Source organism: Aspergillus campestris (assembly GCF_002847485.1).
Source record: "Aspergillus campestris IBT 28561 chromosome Unknown P168scaffold_3, whole genome shotgun sequence".
Lineage (NCBI taxonomy): Eukaryota > Fungi > Ascomycota > Eurotiomycetes > Eurotiales > Aspergillaceae > Aspergillus > Aspergillus campestris.
Genome location: NW_020194338.1, coordinates 270,185 through 282,256, shown reverse-complemented (window position 1 = coordinate 282,256; position 12,072 = coordinate 270,185). Strand labels below are relative to the sequence as shown.

Genomic DNA, 12,072 nt, shown 5'->3' with positions numbered 1-12,072 from the left:
ATGCGGTGAGATATAGTAAGAGTATCATCAATATCTGGTGTGGACTTCCTTTATCAATCAGATAGACCAGGAGTCTTGACATGACGTGTAGTTATTTTACATGGTATGCGGTGAGATATAGTAAGAGTATCATCAATATCTGGTGTGGACTTCCTTTATCAATCAGATAGACCAGGAGTCTTGACATGACGTGTAGTTATTTTACATGGTATGCGGTGAGATATAGTAAGAGTATCATCAATATCTGGTGTGGACTTCCTTTATCAATCAGATAGACCAGGAGAGAGATCAAGTCCGATAATCCCCATTGATAGTCACATACTCATGACTGAAATCACAGAACCAATAAACAGCCTCCTCACCACCAAGGCCCTTCTCCCCCTTCTCCCCACCACCAAGATCAACCAGAATCTCAAGATCCTCCTCCTGGAGGATAACACTCGCCCGCTCCTCATCCACCTGCTCCGGCTCGCCGTTCACAAGCAACTTCAGCACGGGACTGCCATCCACAGGCTTGAAGCTGACGCTCGTGCGCTCCGGAATGACAGTGCCAGCCGCGACGCCCTGCGTGTAGCCGATTGCGCAGAGGATGCGGCCCCAGTTCGCGTCGCGGCCGTAGAGGGCTGTCTTGACGAGCGGGGACCGCGCGATGGTGGACGCGATGAGGCGCGCGGATTCATAGTCGGGCGAGTTCTGCACGCGCACTGTGACAAACTTCGTGGCGCCTTCGCCGTCCCGCACGACGAGCTGCGAGAGCGACTGCGCGAAGGTTGTGAGGATGGATTGCATGGCGGTGTAGTCTGCGCTGGGGGTCGAGGTGATGGGGGTGCCGCCGGCGGCGCCGTTGGCGAGGAAGGCGACGGTGTCGTTTGTGCTGGTGTCGCCGTCGATGGAGATCGAGTTGAAGGAGCGCGAGACGGCGTGTTTGAGGAGCGGGGAGAGCGCGGTCGAGTCGATGGGGGCGTCGGTGCAGAGCACGCCGAGGAGGGTCGCCATGTTCGGGTGGATCATCCCGGCGCCTTTGGTCATTCCTGCTAGGCTGTAGGTGCGGCCTGGGTTGGAGGGGAGCGTGAAGGTTTGGGAGAGCAGCTTCGGGAAGGTGTCGGTTGTGCAGATGGCGCGCGCGGTCGTGAGCCAGGCGTCGTGCGTGGAGGAGAGGGTTTTGTGCGCTGTGGGGATCTTGGAGAGGATTTTCGAGATCGGGAGTCTGGTGTGCGTGTGCGGGTTAGTTTGCACGCTTGGTTGTGAGGCCTCAATTGAGGTATGGTGGGTATGTGTGCATACCGTTGTCCGATCACGCCGGTGCTCATGACCAGCGTGCTGGGCTCGTTGAGCCCGCTGCACTCGTCGACCGTCTTGCCCATGTTCACCGCGTCCTCCACGCCGCCCTTGCCGGTGACGGCATTGGCGCAGCCGGAGTTGATGACGACGGAGTGGACGCCCTCGCCCTTGCGGGTCGCGAGGATGTCCTTGCTGACCTGGACGGGCGCCGCCTGGAACTTATTGGTCGTGAAGACGGCCGCCGCCGAGCAGGGCGTCTCGGACGAGATCAGCGCCAGATCGGGGTACTTGGTGTTGGAGGCCTTGACGCCGACGTGGGTGCCGGAGACGAGGAAGCCCTTGGGATAGGAGCCGGACGAGGGAATGAACTTTTGCTTCGCGGCTGGGACGGCCATGTCCAGGGGCGCTGAGTAGTGGCGCACCTGGCCCTTGGCCATCCGGGCGAATGCGGCCACGGCGGGTTGGGCGGGAGAAGCCATTGAGCTGTTGAGTCTGTCCCCTTTGAGTCAGTATTTGAGTAAGATTGAGAGGCAAATTTCAACGAGGATTGGAAAACTATGAGGGATATATATGAAGCAATTGGAGCTAGACGGACGTGACTCACTGGCACTACTTATACCTACAGCTGGTATTGACTCACAGCGATGTAGGATCGGCCACCGCTACCACACGGATAATCCCGCAGCAGTAATTGAAGTAATGGACAGGTCCAAGGCTTTCCCCTAAAGAAGATTAGAAAAAGGAACGACAGAGAGGAGGTAAAAAAAAAGTAAACTTGTATTCCGTACGCCCCGCGAATACAAAGCTGATCGGCGCAAATGCCGCACGTCGGAGCGGAGCCGGAGAAACGTTTCTCTTTTGGTCTTTATGATCGATCTGCCTCTGCGTGTTCCAGACGCGCCCATCTTACTTTCAAGGATCAACATTCCAATCCTGTGCCTGTCGAGAAGTAATTACCCCCTTGCGTCAACGGATTTCTTCTGTGCGCTGAAGCTAGCGCGCGTCGTGTTCTGATGGTATGTTTTTGGTTTCCCGTTGATCGTCCGTCCGAACCTACCCTGCTGACATGAAGCGCAAGCAACCAGATCCGGAGGAAGAGCGCCCTGTCTCGACGCCCAAGAGACAGCGGACGGCTACTGTGAATGCGGACCGTCATGGATCGCCCGAGATCACGCCGCTGAGGCGCATCAAGACCCCCCAGAAAGCCAGCGCCCCGACCCCGGCTGCCTTGAAGGAATCGGGACTGAAGACACCAACGAACCGGTCCAAGGCCAAGGCCTTGTTCTCGACGCCAGCCAAGGCTGCGGCTCCTTCTACACCGTCTAGGGCGAAAAATGCGGACCGGTCTGCGAAGAAGAAGAGCGTTCGGCTTCTTCAGGAGCAGGTCAATGATGACGAGGACGACTGGGATGGGGCGGACCGTCTAGCAGAGGAGATCTTAGACGACGACGATGCGGATCCAACTATTGAGAAGGAGGATGGGGTGGCTGAGACGGTGGAAGCAGAGTCCGGAGAGCCAGCGAAAAAGGGCGCAGCGGCAACTCCGAAGCGTCGGGCTGGACGACCCAAGGGTGCACGGAATAAGCGTTCTCCAACACCTGAAGGCGATCTCCCTCCGCACGAGCGATACTTTTTCCAGAATCGAGCCGGTCCCGCGCGAACGTCCAACACAACCCTCAACAAGCTGAATCTGTTGACACACGAGGAATACTTTGAAAAGCTACAGGGATACACGGACCCGTGCCAAAAAGAGAAGACGTTCCTGCAAGAACTTCACCACCGGTCGTTCCCGCAGTGGGACTTTGAGTTTGACCAGGGATTCAATATCTGTTTGTACGGATATGGCTCGAAACGACAGCTTCTACAGCAGTTCGCAGATTGGCACTACCACCGCCACAGCTCCTCCCCGCCAGCCATCGTCATGGTCAACGGACATACACCCGGCATCTCTATCCGATCCATCTTCGCAACGGTCGTGACCGCCGTGCTCGGAGCAGACATCCCATCGAAGATGGGATTCCAGCCCGTGGAAGTCCTCGAACTGCTACAGTCCTCGCTCAAGGCACGACCGTCCCAGAAGCCAATCACGGTCCTCATCAACTCGATCGACGCTCCGCCTCTCCGCCGCGCCGCCAACCAGGCCCTCCTCGCCCGTCTCGCAGCGACGCCCAAGATCCACTTACTCGCGACAACCGACACCCCGAACTGCTCGCTGATGTGGGACATCAGTCTCCGCGACCAGTTCAACTTTGCCTTCCACGACTGCACGACTTTCATCCCGTTCGACGGGGAGTTCGACGTCGTGGAAGAGGTGCACAGCTTGCTAGGTCGGAAGGGCCGTCGCATCGGCGGGAAAGACGGCGTTGAGTTCGTGCTCAAGAGTTTGCCCGAGAACGCGCAGAACCTGTACCGACTGCTTCTTACGGAGCTCGTGTCGATGTCGGATGGGGGCCGTCTGTCGGAGGATGAGGAGGCCGGTAATGGCCGTGAGGATGCCGCCAACAAGGACGATCTGGGCATCGAGTTCCGCATGCTGTACCAGAAGGCCGCGGAAGAGTTCATCGCCTCGTCGGAGATGATGTTCCGGACTTTGCTGAAGGAGTTCCACGACCATCAGATGATCACGTCGCGGATTGATACGAGCGGGATGGAGATCCTGGGGGTTCCGCTGTCGCAGCAGGAGATGACGAGCATGTTGGAAGACTTGGTGTTGGCGTAGGAGTTGCAATTGCAATTGCAATCTGGCAAGAAAACGAAAGCATGTATATATGATACCCTGTACACTATTGGTACTAAATTAATCCATAAGATTTGAATCCTAGTCCTTATTCATGTCACAAGCGTAGGGCGGATAACCCGAATATCTTATTCTCTCTCTCTCTCTTTTGTTCCAAACACCCACAATGCCCATCTCGCCTCCTACATTATATTATACACCTAAAACTGCGCAAACGCCGCCAACGCCATGGTCGCCCCGAACGTCATCTTAAACGGGATATGGCGCGACACCACTCGCTGAAGATCATAGCTCTTGACGTACTTTTGCATGCGCTTGATAGGCAAAACGTTGTAACCCTTAGCAGCAGCCCACTATCATCATCGTTGTATTAGCATACCCCAATATAATAACGCAACGACTCTCCAAAAAAAAGGAGGGGAATCAACAAACCTCAACAAACACCACACCCATCCCAAGCAACACAACCAACACCCTCGAAAACGCCCTGAGCCCCACCCCCGCGACCAATCCCAGCACACTCCCCAGACTCACCTGCCGCATGTTGGACGCGGTCAGGATCCCGCTGGACTGGGTTGTTGTGTCGCTGGCGGCGGGGTGGGTGCTGCCTTGCTTGCGGAAGAGGGGGTCCTGGTCGTTGAAGGTCCAGGAGGAGTCGGAGGAGGACTCTCCGTGGCGGGAGTAGGGAGCGCTGTATTGGCATTGGATTGGGGTGGAGGGGGTGCGGAGGGGTGAGAGCGGGTGGAGGGCGAGGGATAGGCCTAGGCCGGCGCCTAGGAGGGTGGTTGGGCGGAGGAGGAGGGACATTTTGTTCTTTCTGAATTGGGATTTTTGAGGGGGTGGTTGTTGGGTGAATTGATTGTGTTAGAGACGAGGAGAGTGGTTATGGAGTGTCAATGGATGGAGTTGAGGAGGTATGGTGGTAGTAGAGGAGGGATGAAATGCGGAGAGAGGTCAGTCCCGGTTGACGTCATTACTGGGAATCTGGTGGGATCTTGGTCCATGCTGGATCATGTTTTGGGAATGGCACTGATTGGTGTGTGATTATGATAGACTATGTATGGTAGACATTTATGTCATATTCGAGCTCTACTTAAATTGAGGTCTGTGGTTTCTGGTATAGAATTGGATAATGGAGTACTTGTACTATCCAAGTCAGTTGCGAGTATTGCATACAGATCAATCATACCTGGTATGATTTGTCTGTAGATGTTGAAGAAGTGCACATCAAAGGGTAATTCTTATATAAGTATAATATATGATCATAGGTATGACTTCGGTTGGCTATAAATGGTTGATGTTATACAGTGGTTGATAAAGCAGATCGACACCGTCATCCTCAGGAACCGAGGCACCCACGTCGGATGTGCCAACCGATCCATGCAATCTCCGCTCATCCCAGTCACTTCTTTGTCACAACCACCAACGTCAGAAAAGGGGACGTCCTGCCCTTCCATCCAGATCAACCACATTACCTCTTCATCACGTCTGATAAAACAAAAGAAAAGAGAACTACAAAATGGCCATCGAACTCGACAACTCCTCCACCACCACCACCCCCGACCACTCCAACTCCCACTCCCACAATGACGACAACAACACCACCCCCAACCATAACAACAACAACGACCCCCCCTCCCTCCTCACAGCAGCCCAAACAATCCTAACCACGCACTTCCTCCCACCCCAATCCCAATCCACCCTCCTTACAACAATCCTCGCCCACCCCTACTGGACGACCTTCCTCCTCGCGCAGTTCCTCTGCTCCGCTATCCCCATCGCGCTCTTCCTCCTCGGCGCTGTCGTCGCGGCTTCCGTTGCCGTCGCGGCGTTTACGTGTCTTGCTGGGCTTGTGCTGATCCCTGTGCTTGTTGGGACGACTGTGCTGGGTGTCGGGGTTTGGGGGTGTGGGTGGGTGGTTATCATGCTTGGGAGGTGGGCGTGGGGGGCATTTGTTGTGAATGGTGGTGTGTCGGTTTATAGCTCGCTGGATGAGTTCAGTCGTTCTGGTGTGGTTAAGAAGGAGGGGGTGGTGATGGTGGGGTTTATGGGAATGGGGTGCAGAATGGGAAGGGTAGAGATGGGGGGAATTGAATAGGGGGTGTGTTTTGGTAGGTTGTTGGATCAGGTTAAGGTGGTGTTTTTTTTTTCTAACTCGTCGTGTTATATTCACTAGGTGCGGATTGAATTGAACATTTCAAGGCTGTCTGTCTAATTCGCTATGCTGTATAAATACAACGCTATCTATGTCTGACATCCCCCCTAAATATGATTACTGACTCTCCGCCCACTTCACCCACCGCCGAATACACTCATCCACCCGCTTCAACTCCGCCTTATCAGCCGGCACCTCAAACCACTCGCGATGCTCCTTCCCACACTCCTCGCACTTGCCGAGATCACGGAGCCTCAGATCCCCCAGCTCGAGATGCGTCAGTCGTTCCACACGATGCACATGCGGCACTTTACCCTCCTGGAAATCAGCCGGCGGGAGACCCTCCGGTCGGCCGGGCGAGTAAGGGTAGTATCTGATGAGGGTGAGGTCGTGCGAGCACTGCCGCGACCATTCGGTGAGACGGCGGTTGACGTTGCTTGTGCGTCCGATCTTCAGTCTGATGGTGGAGCCGGCGCTTTGGCCTGCTGGCGTGGTGAAGCCTCGCGCGGTTTGGATGGCGTCGCTGGCGCGTCGCGGGCGGGACTCCGAGGTTGGGAGGAGGGAGCGCGCGACGTCTGCTGGGGGTGGGCCGCTGCGGGTGGATGTCGCTGGGGTCACCCAGAACATGTAGATGTAGCCTGGTTCGTCGGCGTCGGAGATGGGTTTGGCGAGCTCGCCGAGGAGCACGGAGGTTGTTTGCGGGGAGAGGTCCGGCGGGATCCAGGAGAGGAGGGCCTTTGTGTTTGAGGAGGTCGAGTCCGGCGCGCTGTGGAGAGATGGGCGGGAGGGGGTCTGCGAGGGGGACAGAAGGTGTGCTTGCGAGGAGGTTGATGGTTTGCCGGACGGGCGCTGCGGTCGGCCCAGGTTGGCGTTCGAGGGCATCTGCTGCATAGCCGGGGGTCTCTCCCCGGCTGCGGGATTGGCCGGTCTCGATGGCACGGGGTCATCGTCTTCGACGAGCACTTCGAAGCAGCAGCAGAGGGTTCGCTTGGTTTCTTTTTTCGGGGCCGGGGCCACGTCGGTGCGCCGTCTGTGGTTGCGGCGCTTTTTGGACGCGTCTTCCGAGTCGTTGATTTCCAACACCCCCAGGCGGCCCATCAGCGTGTCGACACTTGTCCTTGGCTTTAATTGCGGGTTTTGTGGGGTGTGGTTTGCTCCGTGGGAGGCGACCGCTGGTGCTTGGTCTTTGTGTTGCCAGCAGTAGGACGAGCCCGCGTCTGTTTGTTTGGCATGTTTTGAGGGGGACGATGCGGGCGATGAGTTCGTCGACGATGCCAACGGGCGCCGACAGGGGCGGCCATTTCCAGTGACGCCTCTGCATGTTGATGTTGGGTCTAGGGAGTCAGTCCGCCCTAGAGAGGACCCGGCTTTATGGTTGACAGGCATGGTGTGGTAACTATGAAGTCTAGTAAAAAGGTGGAAAGAAAGAGGGAGAACAGGTGTTAAAAGAAGATCAATGACCGATGTTAAATTGCTGAGCTAGCTCTATGTTAGTCGGCAAACGTATGATTACCGCCCAATTAAGCTGTCACTGCACTGTGGGACTGCCCTTTAGCCTTTCTCAGGCCTTCCTTGAACACTTGAAGCCACTAGAACACCTTAGCGTGTGCATGCCAGCATGGCTTTGTTGTCTTAGGTTGGTGCCTGGCTGCACCGCCCCTGTGGCTAATGATGTCGTTGGAGATGATTGACCCACTCAGTCAAAACAAAGCGGCGCTTTCATGCGGTTAGCTTAGTTTCGCCCAAATCACGATAGACTATTAATAGGGCGCAATTAAGGCCGCTTACCACCCCTTCCCAATCCGCCGATCCATACCATACAGAAATAGAAATTTCGCTGCCGTGGTGGTCTGGGGTTGGAGAATTGGGTGTGTTACATGGTGCCTTTTTCGAGCCTCACTTTGCAATTAGTCATATTTCTCAATACGGGCCCCCCTTCCTTTCCCAACGATCGGGTTCCAGATCTGTCTGCAATGATTTTGTATTTGGTTTGGCACAAATGGTCGCATCATTTTCGATATCTACCCAGTGTAATCGAAGCCGGCTCCCCGACACTTTACCCAGAATGACCGAGTCATCTGGACCGTTTGTGACTTGGCGCCTCGGGCGGCGAGCAGGGACGCAAGGAAGCGCTGTTTCTCCTCCGGCGATACGACGGGATGGTGGTGCTGATTGGTCGGCTCGTTCCCTACCTCAGCGAGTGCTGCTGTAAGGTGTGGCCGGGCGAGTCCCTGGTGCTTGAAGATGATCCTCCGGAGCACTTCGCAGAGATGCTCCAGGTCGGATCGCGCGCACCGGCCGGAGACTTGCGTGATCAGGATCCGACACAGGGCAGGGAGACAGTCGTTGAGCGCGCCCATGACGGGCTCAGCCTCTCCCGACAGATTCACTACGCTGACCCAGAACTGAGACGCAGAGCGGAGGGGGAGCGGTTCGGTATCTTGGAGGGAGAGAAGGGTGAAGTTGAGGATCGCTTGGAGGACCGGTGGCCTCTGGGCCGCGCCCGGCGGCGTAGATGTGAGTGAAAACAGAAAGGGGTGGTACTTGGGGAGTAGGCGGGTCAGGAAGTCAATCCCACTATTCGCAACCTCGGGGTCGTAGAGCTCTGGTTTTTCGTGCATCCAGCAGAAGGTTTCGTACACATGCACGATCAACGCGACCGTTTCTTCCCGCACCTTTTGGGGATGTGCGCTGTGGGATGCCAGGAATGCGGAGGCCGTAGCCATGACCATGTCGGTGCCAGCACTGCCAAGCGGGATGCTCTTCACGAAGTTAACGGCCACCATGGGTGGGAATACGTAGGGGCCTGTCCGTTCTGTGAAGCCAGCTTTGAGGATGTCACACGCCGCTTCGATGATGGAGACGTCCAATGGGAAGTCGGTCATCAGCAGCTGCATGCACTGCATGATTAAGGTTTGCGAAGCTGCACCATTCCCTGTATTCCAGAACGTCGGAGGGTATGGGTCTGCACTGCTGGCGTCATCGGAGTCCAAGACGATTTCGCCATCCGCTCGAAGTCCTTTTCCCACACTAGCGATACAGCGGAGCGACATCTGTCCCCGCGAGCGAGCCTGATCAACCAATCCCTGGCTGGCTTCCTCACGTGCCAGCTCCGCTTGCTCACGGAAAAAAGTCAAGATTCTCTGCAGAAATTGGGATTTATCCTCATCTGAAGGGACAGTTTGGATAATGGCCGCAATGCCTTCAAGAACCTTCTCCATCGTTTGAGAGGTGGCAGTGGGCTTGTACCGGAAGTGTTCGAATTGATCCACGAACGTCGGGAGCTCGAACGTGAGGGCGTTGCGACATGATTTGCAGAGATATGAGATCGATTTGGATGCAGCGGAGGCACACGATACGATGTCCAGGGATGCAAAGAGGAAGGTGAGCACGCGGGGAAGCAAGGACTGGGTGCGTTCAAAGTACGACTGGTATCTTCCCAGCGTGTCGACCAAGCTCTGGCGAGCTTTATCGGGAATTGCCAATCCCCCGCTCTCGCAGAGCTGTGCAAACTGGTCGCAGAAGAATATCGCATTGAGGCATTCGTCCGCATGCTGATTCTCGTCGACTGCCTCGGAAAGCTGCGCAATGCAGAAAATGGCAGCCTCGAATGTTGCCCAATCCTGCTGTATGAGGGACGATCTCGCTTTATCCTGGAATACCTGCACCAATTCTACCCCCAACATGGGGTAGATTGCCAGGAGGAAATCGCACACGTCCCGGCGAAAAGAACCAAACTCGCTGCGGTCGTCGTCATTCCACCCTTTCAGTTCCTTGGTGCTTGGGTACTTGAGCTTTTCAAAGCAGTCCATGGCGGCGCGCGCCAGGTTCTGTTTGGCGGCCCCCATCCCCGCCTGCTCTTCGCTGCCTAGGAATATCTCCTGCATGTCATCGGCCACTTCAGTCCACCATTCCAGGGCCAAAGGTGAAGCGGTATCATCAACTGCGGCGTATCCAGGAGCCTTGAATAGCATGTGCAGAAGAGCAACCACCTTCTCATGCTGCGCGTCCAAGGGCTGTATCAAGATCTCTCTTTGTTTGAGCGTTGAGTAAGCCAGAAGTAGCTCCAAAAATGTCAGGTTGTCTTCGTCAAAATCAGACTCCATCAGTGCAGCAATATGGCTGGAGCCAAAGTCGCTAATAATGTATTCCAAAACCGCGCTGAGATGCTCCGGAGTGGAGATGCTGTCGCGCCAGTCTATGAGCTCAACGAGGACCTGTGTCGCTGTTTTAGACAGAGTTGAGATTTTCATACTCTGAATCACATAGTTCGTGGTAGAGCTCAGCTGCGAAGCAGGTATTGTGTCACGTAGCTGAAGAGCACTTCGAACGCCCATCCATGACTGGAAGTCGACCGACGTTAGATGCAGCCACATGTGTCGCACAACCAAGGAATAAACTTACATGAAAAGCATTGATGGCCTCAATCCCCAGCGAACCATCCGATAGAGGGTTGCCGGAAACCTCCTGCTGCACGATATGGCGGAGCACAAACTCAACGACAAGGAAGGCATCCTGGGCATTCTTGGAGATCCGACCACTATCGGCCCCCCGACGAGATTCGGAGCTCCACTTATTGATCTCCTCTCCCAAGATATTGGCGAAATACAGTAATGCCATCACCTGTCGTTCTGCCATGGCGGGAAGAACAGCATTTTGCAAGTCTACAGACTGACACTGTTCCTCAGAGATATACTTCCCATTCGCCAGTGACGCAGCAAGGTTCCAAATCGCATGCGCCCAAGGGGAGTTCGCCTTCAAAAAGATGGTTGCGAGGCTCGTTGCCAGCTTCCGTATGACGAAGGGCTGTCCTCCTCCGTTCACCAGAAAGACATAGTGATCTATTAGTCGACCCAGCAACTCCTGTCCCTCCTGGTCGCTTAATTGTTGCCTGTCGCTGTCAGTTGGCCCCGACTCCTGAATCGAAGGGGAACACACCAGTCTTGATTGATTTTGACCGTAAAGGTCAAGGCACCGAAGAATTTCAGGTCTGTGTGATCCTCATTTAGCAGACTGTTGGCCACCAGCCACGCCTGGGGACCTTTCTGGAATCCCTGTAACTGCTCCTGGATCACTTTGATCTTGGCGGGATTTCCCGTATTGGCCGGGTCATACAGCTGCGAGACGAGCTGGAGAGATACATTAGCTCATTGCTCGACCGTCTCGACCACATGCGTGACTCACCGACCGGGCCTCGTCGACGAGGAGCTGTACGTCCGAGGCCTGGGCTGCGATGTTCATCGACATAGCCTGAGCGCGACAAGGACCGTCTTGGAGGGGGAAACGAAAGGATATAGATTTACGATGCCCACGAGTGGCTTATAACGGGGGGTCACGTGCTGATAACACTACCACACAACGGTCAGGCGGTGAAAGTGGGATGGAGAGGGAGTCACAGAATGAGGGGCAGCATCCACAGAGAGAAGAGTATCGTTGGCTATTTCAGTATTTGGGCTATTTTAAGCCGGGGGGAGATGGTGTTGATTATTATTATAATTTCTCCTGGTGGACTTACTAGATCAATCCACAATGTGCTGGGTATTTGACCGCATCAGATGCGGGAAAGGAATTGTGTCCACAAGGGAATTATGATGATTTATGACATTCCAATAAAGAGCAGCAACTGGCGATGTCAGTCAACCCATAACTAGGTAATATACTAATGAAGGAGAGATGACTGTATTGTGTTTCTAACTGGGAAAACGCTCGGATCAAAAACAATACGTGGTTACTGTAGAAATAATGGTAATGATACAGGAGTATTGTAAATGACCCACCAAATAGCCCAACCATGGCGTATTCGACGGTATCAGAGCTACTACTAAGCTAGGCTTATCGCTTCCCCAATGGATCCCCATCTCCGCCTGAGGTTACTGCAACGCGACTCACTAAGTTAACT

General features: G+C 54.9%; 6 protein-coding genes across 6 annotated transcripts; 2 read left to right on the top strand and 4 right to left on the bottom strand.

Annotated features, from left to right (window-relative positions):
* Positions 1-288: 288 nt before the first annotated feature.
* Positions 289-1,760, bottom strand: P168DRAFT_295438 (bifunctional ornithine acetyltransferase/N-acetylglutamate synthase; the record flags this gene model as incomplete). The annotated part of the gene is made up of 2 exons (XM_024838040.1): positions 289-1,207; positions 1,285-1,760. The coding sequence occupies 2 exons, from the start codon at positions 1,758-1,760 to the stop codon at positions 289-291; spliced, it is 1,395 nt and encodes a 464-aa protein (XP_024694828.1).
* Positions 1,761-2,209: 449 nt separating this feature from the next.
* On the top strand, positions 2,210-4,081 carry P168DRAFT_288182 (origin recognition complex subunit 2). The gene is made up of 2 exons (XM_024836731.1): positions 2,210-2,297; positions 2,360-4,081. Exons 1-2 carry the CDS (start codon positions 2,295-2,297, stop codon positions 3,998-4,000), a joined length of 1,644 nt encoding a protein of 547 aa, XP_024694827.1. The 5' UTR covers positions 2,210-2,294; the 3' UTR covers positions 4,001-4,081.
* A 137-nt stretch (positions 4,082-4,218) lies between these two features.
* Positions 4,219-4,825, bottom strand: P168DRAFT_316254 (uncharacterized protein; the record flags this gene model as incomplete). The annotated part of the gene is made up of 2 exons (XM_024839989.1): positions 4,219-4,371; positions 4,451-4,825. 2 exons carry the CDS (start codon positions 4,823-4,825, stop codon positions 4,219-4,221), a joined length of 528 nt encoding a protein of 175 aa, XP_024694826.1.
* A 352-nt stretch (positions 4,826-5,177) lies between these two features.
* On the top strand, positions 5,178-6,054 carry P168DRAFT_302608 (seipin co-factor family protein; the record flags this gene model as incomplete). Its single annotated transcript, XM_024838678.1, has 3 exons — positions 5,178-5,286; positions 5,342-5,925; positions 6,002-6,054. The coding sequence occupies exons 2-3, from the start codon at positions 5,538-5,540 to the stop codon at positions 6,052-6,054; spliced, it is 441 nt and encodes a 146-aa protein (XP_024694825.1). The 5' UTR covers positions 5,178-5,286; positions 5,342-5,537.
* Positions 6,055-6,102: 48 nt separating this feature from the next.
* P168DRAFT_288180 (uncharacterized protein) lies at positions 6,103-7,717 on the bottom strand. The gene is made up of 2 exons (XM_024836730.1): positions 6,195-7,717; positions 6,103-6,129 (listed from the first exon to the last, which is right to left on the bottom strand). Exon 1 carries the CDS (start codon positions 7,557-7,559, stop codon positions 6,291-6,293), a length of 1,269 nt encoding a protein of 422 aa, XP_024694824.1. The 5' UTR covers positions 7,560-7,717; the 3' UTR covers positions 6,103-6,129; positions 6,195-6,290.
* Positions 7,718-7,876: 159 nt separating this feature from the next.
* On the bottom strand, positions 7,877-11,729 carry P168DRAFT_106513 (putative importin 13). Its single transcript, XM_024832533.1, has 5 exons — positions 11,689-11,729; positions 11,358-11,521; positions 11,112-11,302; positions 10,578-11,064; positions 7,877-10,516 (listed from the first exon to the last, which is right to left on the bottom strand). Exons 2-5 carry the CDS (start codon positions 11,418-11,420, stop codon positions 8,195-8,197), a joined length of 3,063 nt encoding a protein of 1,020 aa, XP_024694823.1. The 5' UTR covers positions 11,421-11,521; positions 11,689-11,729; the 3' UTR covers positions 7,877-8,194.
* Between the last annotated feature and the right edge of the window lie 343 nt (positions 11,730-12,072).